General features: G+C 41.5%; 2 protein-coding genes and 1 non-coding gene across 12 annotated transcripts; 2 read left to right on the forward strand and 1 right to left on the reverse strand.

The window, feature by feature from the left end:
* The first annotated feature begins 69 nt into the window (after positions 1-69).
* On the forward strand, positions 70-6,229 carry LOC131326514 (uncharacterized). The gene is made up of 7 exons (XM_058359319.1): positions 70-73; positions 262-992; positions 2,159-2,208; positions 3,642-3,815; positions 4,015-4,212; positions 4,590-4,647; positions 5,861-6,229. The coding sequence occupies exons 1-6, from the start codon at positions 70-72 to the stop codon at positions 4,627-4,629; spliced, it is 1,197 nt and encodes a 398-aa protein (XP_058215302.1). The 3' UTR covers positions 4,630-4,647; positions 5,861-6,229.
* Positions 6,230-7,038: 809 nt separating this feature from the next.
* LOC131303655 (uncharacterized) lies at positions 7,039-21,735 on the forward strand. 10 transcript variants are annotated; one of them, XR_009192123.1, is made up of 5 exons: positions 7,039-7,977; positions 19,006-19,366; positions 20,218-20,288; positions 20,673-20,877; positions 21,395-21,695. XR_009192123.1 is itself a non-coding variant. In XM_058330673.1 (3 exons), the coding sequence occupies exons 1-2, from the start codon at positions 7,152-7,154 to the stop codon at positions 19,347-19,349; spliced, it is 1,170 nt and encodes a 389-aa protein (XP_058186656.1). In that variant the 5' UTR covers positions 7,039-7,151; the 3' UTR covers positions 19,350-19,366; positions 21,347-21,695. The 10 variants fall into 10 exon arrangements, 6 of the variants coding, with proteins under 6 accessions (XP_058186656.1, XP_058186644.1, XP_058186619.1 ...); XR_009192126.1 differs by lacking the exons at positions 20,673-20,877; positions 21,395-21,695 and adding an exon at positions 21,721-21,735; XR_009192125.1 differs by lacking the exon at positions 20,673-20,877 and having other exon boundaries at positions 21,347-21,695.
* On the reverse strand, positions 10,162-10,264 carry LOC131309020 (small nucleolar RNA R71). The gene has a single exon (XR_009194698.1). It is a non-coding gene; the product is annotated as a small nucleolar RNA R71 (small nucleolar RNA).
* Positions 21,736-21,976: the final 241 nt, after the last annotated feature.

Raw genomic sequence — 21,976 nt, forward strand, 5'->3', positions numbered from 1 at the left:
TAAAAAGAGCAGTTTTGAAAAAAAGATGTTCCATCCTGCATAAATCAAAAAAGGAAATTAAAATTGGTGATGAGTCTCTCTCTCTCTTCAAATAGTGGGTCTCTCCGTTAACCATGATTATTATTTTCTGATCATAGTAATAAACTAATATAATGATTGATTAAAATCAGATTTCACCCTTACCCTCAAAAGTGTCACCTCCACTTTAATACTTACAAATACACTCGCATTGTGATTGGTCTCACACACTGCATTGCGCAGGATTATTTAAGGACGACCAGAGGCCCTCTTTCTATTCTGAAATATCTAATATTGATGAGTTAGAACATGGGGATGAGTTGAAAAGAGTTCAATATGAGCTAAAGGTACTTTGCGAGGAGCAACAGAGAGAGGGGCCGGAGCGACAGAGAGAGCAGGTGGAGCTGGAGCTACTTCGAGAGGAGGTGGGGCGACTTCTTGAGGAGCGAAAAAGAGAGCATAAGGAGCGACAAAGGGGTCAGGAGGAGCTGGAGCTACTTCTCGAGAAACAAAAGAGAGAGCAAGAGGAGCAACAAAGAGAACGTGAGGAGATGGGGCTACTATGGGAGGAGCGAAAGAGAGAACATGAGAAGCGACAGAGAGAGCGGGAGGAGTTGGGGTTACTTCGAGAGGAGCAACAGAGAGAGCGAGAGGAGCTAGGGCTACTTTTGGAGGAGCGAAAGAGAGAGGCGGAGGAGCGACGAAGAGAGCATGAGGAGCTGAAGATACTACAGGAGGAGCGAAAGAGAGAGAAGAAAGAGCAACAGAGAGAGCGGGAGGAGCTGGAGCTACTTCGAGAAGAGCGACAGAGAGAGCAGGAGGAGCTACAGCTACTTCGAGAGGAGCGAAAGAGGGAGCACAATAAATGTCAGAGAGAACAAGAGATGTTGGGGCTACTTCGGGAGGAGCAACAAAAGGAGCGACAGAGAGAGCTGGAGGAGGAGGTGAGACGACGCAAGGAGGAGCAGATACTACGAGACGCACAACAAAGACAGATTGACGAACTCAAAAGCTTCATGATGCTGAATTTTGGTATAGGATGGTAAAAAGTTGAACTTGAGAAACCGAATTGCTCTTCATACTCGATTACCAATTTCATACTACTATGAGAACTATGGTTAAAGTGTATTTTACCATGGCGCTCATCTGGGTTATGGCTAAAAAAATAAAGTCATAAATCAAATTCAATCACTAGTATACATTTCCATGCATCGAATTTAAGATGCTCCCGCATTTCAAATATTCATTTGTACCATTTTGTGACTGATGTTAGGTCGGAGCTAAAAAAACTTCAATCTAAGTTGGAGGAGCTTGAGGAGGAGCGACAGGAAGAGCAGGAGGAGGAGAAGATACGACGTGATGAACAACAAAGAGTGATTGATGAACTCAAAAGCTATATGTTGCTGTAAGACCCGAATTATGCATTTCGTACATTAGCATGCATTTTGTGGTTGAAAAAAATTGCACATTAATGCCATGTGAATTGTTAATTGTTTCTTATATTCTTTAGGAGAAATTCTTCGGGCACGGTGCCACGTGGTGCCGAGCACATCTCAGCCATCTAAACGTGTTTTGGAGGGGGGGTTTTAATAATTTTATACTTAAAAAATACCTAAACAGATCTGGGCCGTCCAAAACACATTTGGACGGCCGAGATGGTGCTCGGCACTGTGCCCACCCGGCACCGAAGAATTTCTCATTCTTTAGATAGATATATAGATGTGATACTTTTCTTTTCTTCTCATTTATTTATTTATTTATGGTTTTGTCCTTTTCTACATCTAGTCAAGTACGTATTCTGTACTCATACAAATTCTAACGTACTCTTAAGTTGGCATAAGAAAAGGAAAACAAAACAAATGACTAGTTTCACCAAGAGGTTCTATGAGAGTGGCTTAGCATTTGGCTCTTGTGTATATATCATGTGTTCTTTGTGGACGATCAGAGTCCCTCTTCCTATTATGGCAGATCTATTGTTGAGTTAGCACGTGAGGAAGAGCTGAAAAAAGTTCAACATGAGCTGGAGCTACTTCGGAAGGAGCGACAGATAGAGCATGAGGATCTAAAGCTACTTTTGGAGGAGAGACGGAGAGAGTGGGAGGAGGAGGAGGAGAGACGACGCAAAGAGGAGCAAATACTCCGAGACGCACACCAAAAAGAGATTGATGAACTCAAAAGCTTTATGATGCAGTAAGACCCGAATTATCCATTTCCTGCATTATCATGCATTATTGTCCATTTTGTGACTCATAATGGTTTCTTTCATTCTTTAGAGGTGAGATTTCTTTTCTTTTCTTTTCTTTTTTATGTTTTTTCCTTTTTTACTCTAGTCATGTTCGTAGAGTATTATATGTACATATTCTATCTTACCCTACTACCCTTATAAAAAACAAATCCAAACCAAAAAGTCACCTAGAGATTCTATTAGTGGCTTAGCCTTTGGCTCTTGTGTAATTTGTTCTTTGTGTCGGACCGCTTTTCTACCATCTCTCATAAAACCAATTATTGTTGGGCCCGGAATGCTCCCATGGATTTGGTTACACAATGCCACTCCCTGCGACCTCTAAAAACAGACTTGCGGGTGCGATGTCGAATGCCATAAAAGATTTAAGTGAAGCCCTTCCTAACATCAATTGGTTTTAGGAGAGATGGTGGAAAAGCGGTCCGACACTTTGACTTGGAAAAAAAACCAATACAAAAGGTTAGAATAATTAGTAAGTTAAATTCGATATATTATAGTATATGCAATGTGGGTTATTTTCTTGATAATGATGTGCCCTTCGTGGTTGTGAAGCATATTGTCACTAAAATTTAGAAGAGGTTTGGTCTCTGTGAGGTCCTTTCAAATGAGAATGGTTTGATCTTCTTCAAGTTTTATGACTTATGAGGAAGGGACTAATAGGAAGATTATTGGAGCTGGGCCTGGCGTATTGCTGGGGAAGTCATGGTGCTTCAACAATGGAAACCTCGAGTGCAACATTTAAAGAACAAAACTTAGTAAGATACCTATTGGGGCTCATTTTTACAAAAAAAAATAAAAAAATTGAACAACAAAAGAAGAGGCTCATTTTTACAATTTATCATCGGAGTTCTAGAATGAATGTGGTCTTAGTTATATCATGAGTGCTTGTAAAAGGCATTTATATGCTGATGTGTTGACAGAAAAGAGTCAAAGGTTGAGCTATGCTAATATTTGTGTGGAGGTGGAGATGGACTCAATTTTTCCTGATTCTGTGGAAATGGCTTCTGCTAATGAGAATTGTGTTACTGTCTTGGTGAAGTACCCTTGGAACTTGGAAGCCCTGTTGATGTTTTGTTTGGGAGGTGTTTGGTCACACTGATGCTAGGTGTACTCATAAGGAGCCGAGTCTTACAGCTAGTGCTGTTAATGTAAATATTTAGGCTCAGAGCCAAGAGATGCAGGTACATGTCCCTGCTGAGGTTGGAATTGTGCATTTAGTTCATGATGTTGTCGATATGAAATTATTTTATCATGCGCTCATTTGGGTAATGGTTAAAAAATAAAGTCATAATTTAAATTTAATCCCCAGTATGCATTTCTATGCATAGAATTTATGATGGATTTCAAATATTCATTTGCATCATGTTGCGACTCATGCTAGGTCGGAGCTAATGAAACTTCAACCTGAGGTGGAGCTACTTGGAGAGGAGCAACAGAGGGAGCAGGAGGAGCGACAGAGAGAGCGGGAGGAGGAGGAGAGACGACACAGGGAGGATCAGAAAGTACAAGATACACAAAAAAGAGAGATTGAGAAAATTGAAAGCTATATGATGTCGTGAGACCCGAATTATGCATCTCGTACATTTTCATGCATAGAATTTGTGCTTGTTATTTTGGTTGAAGTCGACATATGAGAATCCGAAAATTGCATCACCACATATGTAAACACTCACACACCCACACTCACATTATGCATGGGTGACGAGGATTAATTATTTGTGGACAATTAGAGGCCCTCTTCCTATTTTTGGCAGATCTATTGCTGAGTTAGCACGTGAGGAAGAGCTGGAAAAAGTTCAACATGAGCTGGAGCTACTTCGAGAGGAGCGAAAGCGGGAGCAGGAGGAGCGACGGAGAGAACGGGAGGAGCAGGAGAGACGAGGCAGGGAGGATCAGAAAGTACTAGACACGCAACAAAGAGAGATCGAGAAACTCAAAAGCTATATGATGCTGTAAGACCCGAATTATGCATCTCGCAAATACAAAATGCACATGAATGCCATGTGACTTGTTAATTGTTTCTTCTATTCCTTAGAAGTAGGAGTAATACAAGCTATATGATGATGCTGATAAGAGAACGCACAGAAAGAAACACAGGAAGCAGAGAAACCAAAATATAATATTTATACAAAAAATTAATCATACTATGAAAATAATCAGTTGGTTTCTTTTCAATTAAGTTTCGGCTGCTTTTATATATATACAATTTTTGGTTACTGCTGAAAGTATATATTTATGAACGAAATTTAATCTCTAGTATGCATTTTCATGCATAGAATTTGTGATGGATTTCAAATATTCATTTGCATCATTTTGTGACTTGTGCTAGGTCCACAGAGGTTTCCACCCACTTCAAATCTGCTAGATGAGGTCCGTAGTTGTTCAAGGTGAGTATTTAAACTATATAAATTAATTGGAACTAAAATGTTTTGTTTACGTCTAGCAAATATGTACATTTTATGAACTGTGATTCAATTGGGGTTGAAATATTATGGATCAAGAATATTTGTGAAATGTTTGTTGAGATTCATGCTACGGTAGCCTTGCCTTTGCTCTTGAGCTAATATGATCAGGAGAAATTTTTCAGTGCCGAGTGGGTATCTTCCACGTGGTGCCCGCTCAGTACTCCTGAGCCGTCCAATGCACTTTTGGACGGCTCAAATTCAATCCTTCCCTCTCCTCTCTCCCCTCCTCTCTCTCTCTCTCCAAATCCGAGCCGTCCAAAATTGCATCGGACGGCTCGGATGTGCCGAGCGGACACCACATGGTACCCACTTGGCACTGAAAAATTTCTCTAATGGGAGAGTGTTTGTCCGGGTTCTTGAGCTTATAAATATTGTTAACTCGCATACGGGATATGTAGGTTTCCCTACAATTTGGAATTATAAGAAGGGAAATGATAATACCAAAATTGTTTTTGTTAGAAAGATCCTCTTTGAAGTTTATTAACAAGAAATAGAATATTAATGGAGGAGTTGGGATCGTTGGAGGGGGTGGTCAATATTATGGCACCATTGTTTATTTCGGTTGGGTTTAGATTGATTATGTTACGTCTTGCCTTTAGACATAGGTCCTACATTCATTCTGAAACATGTCTTACATTCATTCTGAAACATGATGTTGCATTTGTTATGTTATCTCATTCCATTTGAAATAAAGATTTGATGTGGCTGATCAAAAATAAATAAAATAAAATTTGATGTGGCGTCGTGCCTTTAGGCACGGGCAATTTCTATGAAATATGAATATGCTTGGGTTATTATTTTTTGCGTAGTTGGTTTTGTTGGGTAGGAGTTGATATATTGCACACATTGTAAAAGATTTGGTGTTGATGTGGCGCCATGCTTTAGGCAGCGTTTATTTGTATGTGCTAATCGTTCGAGCCGTGCCTGAAAATTTCTAGTGTACTTACATAAGCTGATCTTTAGGGTAACAGTATCACGATACTTTGATCAAAGGTAAACGAACCTAGCTATATGGGATGAGTTACAGAAATGCTTTTGCTAAAAAGTTGTTTGATGATCCATAACTATTTTAAGAATTCTTATGTACTCACTCAGTCTGTAGTTAGCTCACGCATTAAATGTTATACTCTTTCAGGTTATTAAGATTATAGATGATTTCTGTACAGCGGTTGACTGCATGTTGCAGTTGGTGTGTCTTTTGCGATTTTGTATGAGGGGAGCTCATTGTTAAAACATTCAAGTACAAACCAATCGACAATGGGGGAGAGACAGCTCAGGTTCATATACTAATGAATTTCTGAGGTGATAACAGATTGACGTGGGACGAATTCCGACACTCATTGTACGGCAGTGTTTCGAGGGGGGTTTATACTTAATGTACATAAGCCATGGGTTGTGGAAGGTGAAATACCCTAAGCTGAGTTCAGTACATGTATCAGTATGTTGAATAAAACTAGAGAACAACGGTACAAAGCTGGAAATTCCCATGGCTATGAACTGTCACCAAAGTTATTTAAGCACATCATACTTCGTTTCTCACCAAATAAACTAAGAAATGTTGAACTAAACTAAACTCGGAACTTATCCAGATACCTGGTGCTATCCTCGCACTGTGATGCGCCCTTTTTCTCGTCGCTTTAATCTCTTGTATCTTCACACTTGATTAATATGATCTTTTTAGCAATTAAAAAAGAGTCAAGGAACATGCACACAACAAGAGTTGCGGCTTCCCCATAATGTGGGCATAATATATGTAATATCTAGGTAAGCATTACTGAAAACTAGAATAACACTTATCAATATCCGGTTTAGCTGATTTTTTAAGGAGACCTTTCGAAAATGTTTTTAAACAAACAGACGGTTTTGGATCATTTATGTAGGTCCCCGAGGCAGGTCCCACCCACCCTCCAAATTTCGCAGAGTTATGATGATGCCAAAAAAAATGGCTCTTTTGCATGTTTAAAAAAAAGTGTTTTCTAGATACGAAAGTTTGTTAAAATTAGTTGAAAACCGAATTTTGAATTAAAAAAAAGAAAAGAAAAGAAAAGGAAGCATTACATAGGTGCGGCAACAGTAATCATTTATCGACAAAATGACACTATTCGTGGCGAACAAATGAAAATGGCAAAATGGCACCCGTGCCATATTACTAGGGGGTTAAAAAACTTTTACAGGCCTGAGGTCAGGCCCAAACTTTTAGGGCTGCTTTTTTTTTTTCTGGGCTCGGAGATAGCCCAGCCCACTATGAAGCCCGACCATGAAGTGAACCAATCAACGTGGCCCTGATATTTATACACTCTGGTGAACAGAGATTTCGTCAAACCGCAATAATCCCCAAGTTCGCAGAACTACGCCTCATTCGTTTTCCCATCTTCAACCTCTCAAAATCATCAAATCAAAAATTCCCAAACCCTAATTCTCAAGCAATGGATCACAAATTACAGGTCTTTATCGAATCAGCAGACCTCCAAATCCCAACTCGTGTCCTGACCCTATCCCCCAACCACACACTTCACCACCTCAAGCTCTCTCTTTTCCCCCAAAAAACCCTAACCCAATTTTTACCCTCTCTCTTCTTCACCTTCAATGGCAAACCCCTCTCAGACTCCACCACCCTCCGTAATTCTCAAATCACCCCCTTCTCCACCCTCACCCTCCGCTGCCGCCTCCGGGGAGGCGGCGGCGACGGCGGCTCCACCTGCGCCGAGTCCCGCGACTGTTACCTGAACATGTACGCCGTTAAGAAGCCCGATAAGGTCGACCCGAACGAGCAGCGGCTGTCGAAATGGTTGAATTGCGCGCTGTCGAACGAGCCCTTGAAGCATCCGGTGGTGATAGATTTTCTGGGGAATTTGTTTAATAAACAGGCCCTTGTTGAGGCTTTGTTGGGCAAGAAGCTGCCCAAGGGGTTTGGGCATGTTAAGGGTCTGAAGGACATGGTTTCGGTTGAGTTGTCGATGATTCCCGGGTTGGAATCGGGTGGCGATGTGATTGGTGGGACGAGGTTTCAGTGCCCGATTTCGGGTTTGGAGTTTAATGGGAAGTATAGGTTTTTCGCTTTGAGGACTTGTGGGCATGTTTTGAGTGCCAAGGCATTGAAGGAGGTTAAGTCCTCGGCGTGTTTGGTTTGTCATAAGGAGTTTTCGGAGAGCGATAAGATTGCGATTAATGGGAGCGAGGAGGAGGTGGAGAAGTTGAGGGAGAGGATGGAGGAGGAGAAGGCAAAGGTGAGGGATAAGAAGGCAAAGAAGGTGAAGTGATAGGTGCGTAAATATGCCTATTTACTCCCCCTAACTTAGGTTTGTTATGTCCGTTTAGTGTGGTACTTGGAGTTTGATACTTGTTAATTATGTTTCAGGACTCTTTGAGCCGATGAATAACATTTGGAGCTAAAGAGCAAAGTCGAATTTTATTTCGTGTCAAAATAAAGCTGGTCGTCAAATTAATTAAAGCTCGAAGCGGCAATTAATGATTATATGGCGTGGACTAGTTTTATTTGGGTCAAAACCCATTGTGACCCAATCATAATTGACTGGGAATTGGACAATTATAAAGTGGGCCCAATAATTGAAGGATTGGTGATACTTTAGAAGCCAAAGAAAGTCTCGGCTTATTACTACAGCTGGAGTGGTCCACTATTAAAAGGAAGAAAAAAGGGTTTTGGGAATCACTTTTTTCTCCCACGCAATAACCGAGGACGGGGGCTGCCATGCTAGGATCTTTTTCTCCCACGGAGAAACGGTAAGAACGGGACTGCCATCAGGAGCTTTACTCATGCTTACAGAAAGCAATTGAGTTGTGCGGCTTTTGATCACGCCTCGGCCAGAGCGGTAGCAACACGACGGAAGAAGAAAACAAGCTTCAGGGTTTAATCTTTTTATTCTCTGCAAGTTTTTAGTTTATTGCTCAATGGAGTTTATTTGTTTCACGATTATTTGTTCTCACTCCATGAGCGGCTAAACTATTTGGCTAGGGTGACGAGGAGGTCTCTCCAACTAGCGTAGTTGTTAGATTTCTAGGGTTTTATATTTAACTTGATTGTATGACTTGATCGATTCGTAACTTTTTATGAAGTTTTATATTTTTCCAATATTCGAATGTGTTTGCATCCATGATTTCAAGCACAGTCATGCAATGATTTTGAATGTTTCAAGATAGGCTTTGAGATAGATTATACGACGTGAGACGGATCGTGCCGTGGTTAAATCCAATGAGACGATCCGTGCCGTGTTGAGATAACCTATACGGAGTACGAATCTTGATTATATTTTTGGGGATTATCGATAGGAATTGCTACCCTACGGTGATCTGGTTGAATGTTGAATGTAAACCCTAGGCTTCGAAATAATTGCGTTACAAGGGGAGACTGAATCGGAAACCTAGTCCTTTATCTCATTTGTTTCAAAATTCTTTCATTGCTTTCTAGTTTAATTTTAGTTTAAGCAAATCCAAATCCAAATCCAAATCCAACTTCCTTTTAGTTTCAGAATTAAATTAGAAATCAATTGAACGTATTGCAACTTAGCTTTTTACTCTCCGTGGACGATCTCGGACTTAACTGCTATTCTTCGGGATAATTGTTAATTCCCTGTTTTATAAATTATATTTTTGGTGCGAAAACGACAGACCAAATTTTGGCGCCGTTGCCGGGGAGTTAAAACACGGTTGCGTATTTTTGATTTGTTTTTAGTTTAATTCTTTGTTTATTTAATTTTTTTTTTCCTGTTAGTCTGTTTTAGCTTTTCCAGGTTTTTTGAAAATCACAAGGATTGCGGAGTTGAATTTATTGGTGGCCAAGCAGATCAAAGCGATTTCGTTCACCCACTGTGAGTTCTCTTTTCAATTACTTTATTGTTGGATAGCTGAAACGGTAGTGGAATTAGGGTTTTTTAATATTTATGCGTCGATATCGGTCACTATCACCTGAGAGAGCGTCTGATATCGATCCTGATTTTGACAAAACCCTTAGATCTTTTAAGAAGTCTGTTAAAGCAAAACGTGAGCGCCCAATTGCTCGTAATATAAACTTTGACGTAATGGGCGACCAAACAGGGGCAGCTGGTGGGGAACAGGGCTCCCCATTGGTGGAGTATTTTATTCCAAATGAGTATGAGTCCACTTCGTGCATAGTCATGCCCACGGTAAGAGCCAACCAATACGAGATAAGGCCGGGCACTTTACAGATGTTGCCCTCATTTTATGGGAAACCAAACGAGGATCCTTATGATCACTTGAACCAATTCATGGAAACGAGCAAAATTATTTGCATTCGTGACTTTGATAAGGATGCATTGAAATTACTCCTTTTCCCATTCTCGTTAAAGGATAAGGCCAAACAGTGGTTGAACTCCTTACCGGCAAACTCCATCACCTCTTGGACTCAGATGTGCGAAGAGTTCCTAAAGAAATATTTCTCCATCGGTAAGACAACTCTTCATAGACAAGAGATCACCGGATTTACCCAACACGATGGAGAACAGTTTCATGAATCTTGGGAGAGATTCAATGACCTTCTTAGGACGTGTCCTCACCATGCTATCCCCAAGTGGCAGCTTGTTCAGTCTTTTTACCAGGGTTTGACTGAACCACACCGCCAACTGGTTGATTCTTCTAGTGGTGGGACCTTTCTGCATAAGAATGTGAATGATGCATGGAAGTTATTCGAAAATCTTAGTGAAAACTCTCAACATCGTGCATCGTCCCTCAGACATTCGAGAGGGGCAGCGTCTAGTTCTTCCAAACAGAGAGGGGTCTATGAGGTTCAGCCCTCTAATGACCTTACACATCAAGTAGCTGCCTTGACCCAAACATTGAAAGAATTAATCACTTCAGGTCAACATCCTCTCCCTGTGGGACATCATCCGCCCACTTTTCAGGAGGCGTGTGGGATTTGTGCTAGTCCCATGCATTACATCACTGATTGTCCTTCTGCTTCCCAATATCCAAAGTTTGTGCAAGAGCAAGTTAGTGCTGCACAAGGGTTCTCCAGGCCAGGCTACGACCCATTTTCTCCCACATACAATGCTGGCTGGAAAGATCACCCAAACTTTTCTTGGAGGACGCAAAATCAAGGCAGTCCCTCCTCTTTGCAACAGAGACCGCACAACCAAAGTGGTTTCAACCAACCAAGGCCCACTTATCCAAGCACTTTTAATCAAGCGGCTTCCCAAAGGGCACCACAGCCTTTCCAACAAGCACCTCCTCCTTCTCAGGCACCCCAGCCTCAAAGGTCTCCCAATTTTGATGAGACCATGTTACAAGGGATGCAAACTGTGCTCCAAAAACTCCAGGGATTAGAGAGTACCAGCCAACAATGTAATTCCAATACTCAATCCATAGTGCGGTTAGAATCCCAAATTGGCCAACTGGCCAATGCGCTTAGCAAGAGAGAGGAGGGTAAGCTACCCAGCCAACCAGTTTCCAATCCTAGGGGTCAATTCCAAGTTGACCAGCAGCACGCTCCTAACCATCACCAGGAGCAAGCTAAAGCAGTTGTGGCCCTTCGATCGGGCCGGGTTGTAGAGACTAGGCCTACAGATTACACTTCGAAAAAGCAAGATGCTCGATCTTCTGTTTCTAGGCCTAAGGAAAAGGACAAGATCCTTGAAGAGGAGGATGCGCCTCCTTTTGTTACTGATACCACTTCACCTACTTCTCCTTCCACCAGTTCCGCCGTGGTACCACCAGGTGTACCACGTGTCCCTTTTCCAGCGGCTCTTAATTCACAATCTCCTTATACTAAGAAAGCCGCTGTGATGGAAGATATGATTGAGACTTTCAAGCAAGTCAAGATAAATCTTCCTCTTCTGGATGCCATTCGGCAAGTCCCCTCATACGCTAAATTTCTTAAGGACCTTTGCACTCAAAAGCGTAGAACACGAACCAATGTTACAAAAAAGGTCCTTCTAGCTGAGGGTGTCTCCTCTGTTTTTCACACTTCTACTGCCCCTAAGTTGCCCGATCCAGGGACCCCCACAATTTCATGTGTCATAGGTGACCACATTATAGAAAGGGCACTTCTGGATCTCGGGGCCAGTGTTAATCTTATGCCATACTCTGTGTATGAGCAGTTTGGGTTTGGGGAGTTGAAACCCACATCGGTGACTTTACAGTTGGCGGACCGATCCGTTAGAATCCCAAGGGGCATTGTCGAGGATGTATTGGTCAAAGTTGACCAATTTCTTTTCCCTACAGATTTTATCATCCTTGACACAGAGCCTGGCCAAGCATCCATGCAATCCACCACCATCATACTTGGTCGTCCTTTCTTAGCTACAGCCAATGCTAATATCCATGTCAAGGCCGGGGTGATGGATGTGTCTTTTGGAAACATGAATGTTAGGCTTAATATTTACAATTCCACCAAGTACCCTTCCACGGATGAAGACTGTTTCGCAGTCGATGTCATAGATGATGTCGTGGAGGAAGCTCTTCCCTACATTCTCACTAAGGACCCTTTAGAGGCGTGCTTGGCCCATTATGGCCATGAGGAGTACGACTTAGGTCAAACCATTGCAGAGGTCAACTCAGTGCTCAATCATGCACCTCCAACATGGCGAGCCAAGTTTGAACCATTACCACCCTTATCACGTGAGCCTGCGCTCCCTTCTATAGAGGCCCCTCCGAAGCTTGAGCTGAAGCCACTCCCGGCCAATCTCAAGTATATCTTTTTAGGGTCTACAGATACTCTTCCTGCGATTATCGCGTCTGACCTTACTGTCGTGCAGGAGGGTCAGCTTGTTGATGTGCTTAGGAGGCACAAGGGTGCTTTAGGGTGGTCGGTAGCGGACCTCAAGGGGATAGACCCCTCCGTTTGCATGCATCGTATAAATTGTGAGGAAGATGCCAAACCATCTCGAGAGATGCAACGGAGATTAAATCCCAACATGAAAGAGGTGGTAATGAAAGAGGTGGTGAAATTGTTAGATGCGGGTATCATATACCCCATCTCTGATAGTAAATGGGTGAGTCCCACGCAGGTGGTGCCTAAGAAGTCAGGCATCACCGTGGTGAAAAATGATAAGGGTGAGTCTGTCCCCACTCGCATGACCACGGGGTGGCGAGTGTGCATTGATTATCGGAAGTTGAATTCCATGACTAGGAAGGATCACTTTCCACTTCCATTTGTGGATCAAATCCTAGAACGGTTGGCGGGCCAGAGTTACTTCTGTTTTCTTGATGGCTATTCAGGCTATAATCAAGTGCCCGTTGACCCCGCAGACCAAGAAAAAACCACATTCACCTGTCCGTTTGGCACCTTTGCCTATCGGCGGATGCCTTTTGGTTTGTGCAATGCACCTGCAACCTTTCAAAGGTGCATGATGGCAATATTCTTTGATATGGTGGAGAATTTTCTTGAGGTCTTCATGGACGACTTCTCGATTTTTGGGAAGTCTTTCGAGAGTTGTCTCCATAATCTAGAGAGGGTGCTTAAGCGCTGTTTGGAGACCAATTTGGTGTTAAGTTGGGAGAAGAGCCATTTTATGGTTCAAGAGGGAATTGTGCTAGGTCATGTCGTGTCTAAAAGGGGGATCGAAGTCGACAAAGCTAAAGTGGACCTTATCTCTAAGCTTCCTCCCCCTTCTACCGTCAAGCAAATCCGCTCATTTTTAGGGCATGCGGGGTTTTACCGCCGCTTCATTAGAGACTTTAGCAAAATTTCAAAACCCTTGTGCGACCTCCTTGCCAAGGATGCCCCTTTTGTCTTTGATGATGCGTGCATGAATGCCTTCGTGAAGCTTCGTACTGCATTGTCTTCCGCCCCGATCATGCAATCCCCTGTTTGGTCTCTTCCCTTTGAGATCATGTGTGATGCGTCCGACTATGCGGTTGGCGCGGTCCTTGGCCAACGGGTGGATAAGGTGTCTCATGCCATTTACTATGCGAGTAAGACTCTCTCCGATGCTCAATTGAACTATACCACTACAGAGAAGGAGATGCTCGCGGTAGTATTTGCGTTAGATAAGTTTCGGTCCTACCTCTTGAGGTCAAAGATTATCGTGTACTCTGACCATGCCGCGCTACGGTACTTGCTTTCAAAGAAGGACACGAAACCTAGGTTGATTAGGTGGGTCTTGTTGTTACAAGAATTTGACTTAGAAATCCGAGACAAGAAAGGTTCCGAAAACTCCGTAGCTGACCACCTCTCGAGGATCTTGATTGACTCCGCATGTGACCCTTTACCCTTAAAAGACTCTTTTCCAGATGAGCAACTTTTTTCGGTGTCACATAGTCAACCCCCTTGGTATGCGAACATTGTAAATTACCATGCCACTGGCGCCATACCTTCCCATTGGTCCAAGCAAGACAAGGACCGATTCTTTGCGCAGGTTGGTAATTATTTTTGGGAGGATCCGGAGTTGTTCAAATATTGCTCGGATCAAGTGATTCGGCGATGTGTCCCCGAAAGTGAGCAACAGAGCATATTGACTTTTTGTCATACTCTCGAGTGTGGGGGACATTTTAGCGGTAAGAGGACCTCGGCAAAGGTCTTGCAATGCGGGTTCTATTGGCCCACACTTTTTAAGGATGCCCATGAGTTTTGCAAGGCATGCCTTCATTGCCAAAAGGTTGGCAACATATCCCACCGAGACATGATGCCTTTGTCCGATATTCTTGTGGTAGAAATTTTTGACGTGTGGGGAATTGATTTTATGGGACCATTCCCAACCTCTTTTGGGAATGAGTATATTTTAGTGGCAGTCGATTATGTCTCAAAGTGGGTGGAAGCGGTAGCAACGCGGACTAATGACCACAAGGTTGTGGTCGAATTCTTGCAAAGTAACATTTTTAGTCGCTTTGGCTACCCACGTGCGATTATAAGCGATGAGGGAACCCACTTCCTAAACAGATACTTTGCGGCGCTAGTAAAGAAATATTCTATCACTCACAAGGTGGCAACACCTTATCATCCTCAAACTAGTGGCCAAGTAGAGGTCTCGAATAGGGAGGTTAAATCAATTCTTGAGAAAACGGTTAGACCTGATCGGAAAGATTGGTCACTTAGGCTTGATGACGCTTTGTGGGCCTACCGTACGGCTTTTAAAACTCCCATTGGCATGTCTCCTTACCGGTTGGTTTACGGTAAAGCATGTCACTTGCCTGTAGAGTTGGAACATAGGGCCATGTGGGCCATTAAGAAATTTAATTTTGATATGGCTGTTGCTGGTTCGAATCGTAAACTCCAACTCAATGAATTAGAAGAACTTCGTAATGATGCATATGAGAGCTCTAAAATCTATAAGGCTAGGACTAAAGCATTCCATGATAAGCACATTCACAGAAAGTCCTTTGAGCCTAATCAAAAGGTGTGGCTCTTCAACTCACGTTTGAAATTGTTTCCGGGCAAGTTGAATTCTAGGTGGGATGGACCTTATGTTATTACTCATGTTTTCCCCCATGGTGCGATTGAAATTCGGGATCCACGTGATGGCCAAGTATCTAAGGTTAATGGCCAACGATTGAAGCCATATGTGGACGGTTTGAGTGAAAAGGGTGAAATTGAGTCCATCAATTTGGTGGACCCAGTGTACCCTAACCTTTGAGTGCTTTCAATGAGTCTAGGAGACTTGAAATCTATGGAGTTTGAGAGACCTCCAGTGTTTGCCGTGCTCGAACGGCTTCTGAAGGTCTGGTATAGCCACCTTGTCAAAGCTATGTATGTAGTACCTAGGAGGTTGGGTCTGGCGGCAGGCTTGTAGTTAGCAGCGAGAATTCTGTCTGAACCATCTGATTTTAATATCCAACTTGGTGGAGATTGCTTCATAAACCGAGTGGTGGGTAAGGAATCTGGCAGCCCCAGAGGGAGTGACAGCCTATTAGATGATGGCACCACTTCTCAAGATATCGTTGAATCCTACACATATTGTCCTTCCAACAAATAGGGAACCACAGTCTTTGACAAGGGAGAAAAGTAGTACCCGTGTCTTTCACGTGAAGAAAGTGTATACGTTTTGTCTTGGTGGAGTATTTTAGGGAGTATTTGTTATCATTTTTTTTTTTTTTTTCTTTTTTCTTCTTTCTTTTTCCTTCTTTTTCTTCGCTTTGTGTCTTTTATTTTAATTTCTTTTATTCTCTATATTTTGTGTTGTGGGACTAACGAAGTGCAGGTTTACGCTACAAGTTGGGGGATGACTCCCACCTTTTCTTTTGCCGTGCTTTTTGTTGCTCCTACATGAGGTGATATCTCTACTTTCTTTCTCTAGCTTGTCTTTTATTTTTTTTCTCTGGTTGAGCCGTCACTGAGGACAGTGCCATTATAAGTTGGGGGATGGATCGCTTTGCTTTTTGTTTATAGAGTTTTAAAATCCAAAAAAAAAATTGAAAATTAAAAAAAAAATACTTGTTGGATCCTTTCTACTTGAGACTTGGAGATTGCAATGTTTACTTATTGGTTGCTTGTGCTGAAAATCTATGAGCATTACTTGAATACTTATGTTGCATGATAGTTCTTTTTGCTAGCTTGGCGATAGGAATTTATCTTGGCATACGCTCTTAGCATCTTTGCACTGCACGTTTCTTGGACTTTGACTACTTGTGAGTTGTAACTTGAGTGCTTTCAATGGCTAGATTAGTGGAGACTTATGCCCATGTGAGCTTTAGTGCCTTATCTTCCTTTGGAGTGGTGTCATATAAACTCTTTGTTTGTCGTAAAAAAGAAGAAGCTTAATCGTTGTCGATCTCATTATCTTTGTCGTTAAGTATTGGGACTTAATGCATGTGTAATATTTCATCTTTTGGGAATGGAAAGTTACATGGTTGTATTGCCCCTAGGAGATGATAGTAGGCCATTTTTGTGCTTTGAGCTGGTTCGTTTCTTTTTCTTAAACACTTGTCCCTTGCAAGCCACATTGAGCCTCTTACATGAGCCTTTTTCTTGTTAAGCTTCACCAACCATATTGTGTCTTGAGAATGACAAGTTAATCATGTGAAGGTTAATTTTTGAAGAGAGTGGAGAAAGTGTATTTGAGAAAGATTTGCTTGAATTGTGGTGTGTTCTTCCCCATTGTTAAAAACAGTGAGAAAATTGTAAAAAAAAAAAATAGAACTTGAATGAAAAAGGGGAAGACACCTATGCATTTGTTTGAAGAAAGAAACGTGTGAACTTCATTGTGGAATTGTGTGAAGGGTGAAAAATATGAGAGATATGGCGGAGTTGAAAAGAGTTGGAAGAGGGCGCACATTGATACTTGCCCTATGTATTTTGGCCCATTCTCGGACACTTGATTATGATTTGACCTTACCGTTGAAGCACTTTTCCTTACCTAACGATATAACCGAATAAAAGTCCTATTTGATCTTAGGGGCAATTGGTTGTGGATCGATGGATAGATATAGTCTTTAATACTTGGCATTCCTTTCATGAGATCTTGTGTCCACTTTAAAAAGCTTTCTTTTCGTGTCTAAGTGTGCGGGATACTTTGGTTCTTTATTGCATAACTTCCATCCGTACACTTTGAGAGTTTATTACATGCACCCTATTTCGAGTCTTTTCTGTTGTTGAGTGGATAACACGGTGAGAATTGAAGTCGAAGCTCGGTCCGGAGAGGGTGCTCGGTTGTGGTTCACTTGTAGTCGAGGTCTTTGCTCACACACGCTAAGTTTGGGTACCATGATTTATTTCTATGTTTTGATAGCGTGTAGAACTATTATTGCATATGTTATATTTTTGGTGTTGGTGTATCGATGAGTTGCATTACCAATTTTTGGGGTTCTCAGTGAAAGGATCCGCGGTGTTTTGTGGGTGATCACTGCTGAAAACCCTCACGAGACTTCACTCGTCCTACCGGGGCCACCCGGGGGTTTAAAAGAACTATCCCTTAGCTAGTTGTTTTATTTATGTTTTATTTAATTTTACTTTCTTATTCTTTTCTTTGCTAGGGACTAGCAAAGTGTAAGTTGGGGGATGTGATAGGTGCGTAAATATGCCTATTTACTCCCCCTAACTTAGGTTTGTTATGTCCGTTTAGTGTGGTACTTGGAGTTTGATACTTGTTAATTATGTTTCAGGACTCTTTGAGCCAATGAATAACATTTGGAGCTAAAGAGCAAAGTCGAATTTTATTTCGTGTCAAAATAAAGCTGGTCGTCAAATTAATTAAAGCTCGAAGCGGCAATTAATGATTATATGGCGTGGACTAGTTTTATTTGGGTCAAAACCCATTGTGACCCAATCATAATTGACTGGGAATTGGACAATTATAAAGTGGGCCCAATAATTGAAGGATTGGTGATACTTTAGAAGCCAAAGAAAGTCTCGGCTTATTACTACAGCTGGAGTGGTCCACTATTAAAAGGAAGAAAAAAGGGTTTTGGGAATCACTTTTTTCTCCCACGCAATAACCGAGAACGGGGGCTGCCATGCTAGGATCTTTTTCTCCCACGGAGAAACGGTAAGAACGGGACTGCCATCAGGAGCTTTACTCATGCTTACAGAAAGCAATTGAGTTGTGCGGCTTTTGATCACGCCTCGGCCAGAGCGGTAGCAACACGACGGAAGAAGAAAACAAGCTTCAGGGTTTAATCTTTTTATTCTCTGCAAGTTTTTAGTTTATTGCTCAATGGAGTTTATTTGTTTCACGATTATTTGTTCTCACTCCATGAGCGGCTAAACTATTTGGCTAGGGTGACGAGGAGGTCTCTCCAACTAGCGTAGTTGTTAGATTTCTAGGGTTTTATATTTAACTTGATTGTATGACTTGATCGATTCGTAACTTTTTATGAAGTTTTATATTTTTCCAATATTCGAATGTGTTTGCATCCATGATTTCAAGCACAGTCATGCAATGATTTTGAATGTTTCAAGATAGGCTTTGAGATAGATTATACGACGTGAGACGGATCGTGCCGTGGTTAAATCCAATGAGACGATCCGTGCCGTGTTGAGATAACCTATACGGAGTACGAATCTTGATTATATTTTTGGGGATTATCGATAGGAATTGCTACCCTACGGTGATCTGGTTGAATGTTGAATGTAAACCCTAGGCTTCGAAATAATTGCGTTACAAGGGGAGACTGAATCGGAAACCTAGTCCTTTATCTCATTTGTTTCAAAATTCTTTCATTGCTTTCTAGTTTAATTTTAGTTTAAGCAAATCCAAATCCAAATCCAAATCCAACTTCCTTTTAGTTTCAGAATTAAATTAGAAATCAATTGAACGTATTGCAACTTAGCTTTTTACTCTCCGTGGACGATCTCGGACTTAACTGCTATTCTTCGGGATAATTGTTAATTCCCTGTTTTATAAATTATATTTTTGGTGCGAAAACGACAGACCATGAAGAATGGGGAAGTGGGTGCCATTGGGGAAGTGGGTGTCAATGGGGAGGAGGGTGTTTGTTTGGATTTGCATTCGTCGCGATTGAGTGGGAAAAAGCATGGTTTGATCGAGTCCAAGGGTTTGGCTAAAGTTGAAGGGAATGGGAAGGTTGGTAATGGCGGGGAATTGAGAAAGGATGTTAGTAATGGTTCGAGTAATGGGTTGGCAAAACGGTTCAAGGCAGGTGATAATGCACCGGTGAATGCCACCAAGGAGGTATATGCTTCTATTTTCATCTCGTCGAAGAAGTCTAATTTTAAGGAAACTTACAGTTGCAGATCTCTTCCGCTTGGTAGGAACTGATTGAAGACCATTGTGAGGTGAGCTAATGTCTTTGCTAGTCTTGTAATAGTTAACATTCACAAATAAGAATATTGATGTGGCTTGTCATTGCTTGATAGCAAGTGATACTTGTGAGTTGTGTGGTGTAATGTATTGATCTTGATTGTTAATATCTCATTCTAGTTTTCCCTTCATTCAGCTTTTAGCAAAACTCTTTGTATTTAATCAGTCTATTACGGAAACCATATTCTCCTAGATAGCTTGATATACATTGTTGGGCCCATTTTCTAAGCTTTTGGGACTATTGGTAACTTAACATGGTATCAGAGCTTGGTTGGGAGAGGTCTTGGGTTTGAGAGTAGGTGTGTGTTTGTGTGTGTTGGTGGAATTTGTGCAGGTGAAGCATTTTGACAGACAGTATGCTTCAAAGAAGAGGCTTCAGAGGCTGTTGGATGACAATGAGACCAGAAGAGTCCGTTGTCACTCCCACAGCCTTACACTTTCAAGCCCACTAATTGAATTATCGTAGTTACATATACATATACGGATACGGGCCATCTTGAAATTTTGTTTGAGCTTGCGATTGTAAAGTGAAATTGGTTAGTGGCAAGAAGTTGTTGACTGTGATCATCGTAAAGTGAAATTGGTTAGTGATATGCACTCTGAGCTCTTCGTCATGCAAATATAAGTTTTGGACTATATTTGTGGTTGTTACTGATTTTGTGCATTGGGTATGCTGTACACCCGTTTTATTATCTTACTATCTCAATTCAAAATGAATGTTTGGAGATGCATTTCTTGTCGAATTTTACTCAGTGGGTCGTGAGGTAGATTTCGGGGAGTATAGCGGACTGTGGCCTCATTGGACTGGATTGATACATTTTGGCAGGGATTTGAAGCTTGGCTTCTGTGAAAGTGGGAAGTGAAACCTTTCTTGCGGTTATCCTTGTAAACTACTGGGTGAGTGTTACTTTCAATCCTATGCAATCTGTCAGTGAGAGCCAAGAGTTCTTTATGTGATTCTACTTTGACATGGGGCGATTTACTGACTTGATGGAGTCTATTCCTCTTGACATTTCTTTGATTTATTTGGGTATCTCATCTTTGATAGAATGTACATAACTTTGACCTTTATGTTGTGCTTATTTGAACGAGCAAACGGTTTTTGCCATGCATATTTACACTTTCTTCTAAGGCATTCTGTTTCTTTTTTTTACATCTGCATGAGGCCATGGGCACTATTGTGTCCAAAATAGGCATGCCATCCTAAGAGATTTGAGTTTCCTCAAGATTGGTTTTATATCCGGTTTTCTATGTACAAATAACAAACTGATATTAATTTAGGAACTTGAGCGAGTACCACTCTGTTGCCAGCCTTATTTTCCCCTACACAAACTTATTGGAGATTGAAGGAGTATGACAGGAGAGTGTTGATATCTTTTCTCACAAGGGCTCGGAGAATGCCAAACATTTCAAAGAGGTTTGTGATAAAAGTTGCCCTCCAGTGCAGCTCTCCTATAGGAACCATGGCATTCGTAGGGAAAAAAAGGTACTGCACAATTCACTATTTTAGGAAGACTTCCTGAATATAACAGTTTATGATTCAATTTGCTTCATGAGAGAGTAAGAGAGAATTCAGTTCATAGGTTCAACTGTTCAAGAACCTCTTACATCTTGGGCTCATCAAAGCCCCGGGCCCTTTTGTAGGGCGAGCAGCCCTACAAAAAAAAAAAACTAATTCTTGTGGATGTTTATTTGCTAGGCTGTCCACCTTAACCGGAACCCTGCTGTACCTGTTGTTTATGATTCATAGAGTGAAGGTGAGAGAAACTTTTGTTTTTTTTGATATGCACTCTGAGCTCTTCTGTCATGCAAATATAAGTTTTGAACTTTGGATATTTGTGGTCATTACTTATTTTGTGCACTAGGTACTCCGTTTTTGTTATCTTACAATTTTGATTCAAAATAAATGTTTCGAGATGCATTTCTTGTTGAATGTTACACAGTGAGTTGTGGAGTAAATTTTGGGGAGTACTTTAGCGAACTGTGGCCTCATATTTTGGTAGGGGTTTGAAACTTGGCTTCTGTGAAAGAGGGATGTGAAACCTTTCTTGTGGTTATGCTTGTAAAGTATTGGGTGAGTGTTGCTTTGCATCCTATGCAATCTGTCGGTGAGAGCAAAGAGTTCTTTTATGTGACTCTACATCGACATGGGGCGATTTGCTGATTTGATGGAGTCTCTTGACATTTCTGGTTTGATTTATTTGGGTATCTCATCTTGATAGAATGTATAACTTTGACCTTTTTGTTGTGCTTATTTGAACGAGCAAGCGGTTGTTTTTCTAAGCATATTCTCACTTATTCTAAGGTCTTCTATCTCTTTTCGTTACAGCTACAGAATGAACGACTCGGATTGTCGAAATATGTTGTGAAACCTCACATTATTGGGTGGTGTTTGAATGGTGTACCTAGCAAAGCTCAAACTATATTAAGGCTAGTTTCATTCCCAATTGGATTTTGAGATCCCGTAGTATTTCATTCCCAATTGGATTTTTAAATGCCATTAAGGTTGAAATTGACCGTATACCAAAAGGTTATTTTTACTATGTCAAGGTGTAGGTATAACTGGATCAAGTTGTTAAGTTTCT

Source organism: Rhododendron vialii, chromosome 1a, assembly GCF_030253575.1.
Source record: "Rhododendron vialii isolate Sample 1 chromosome 1a, ASM3025357v1".
NCBI lineage: Eukaryota > Viridiplantae > Streptophyta > Magnoliopsida > Ericales > Ericaceae > Rhododendron > Rhododendron vialii.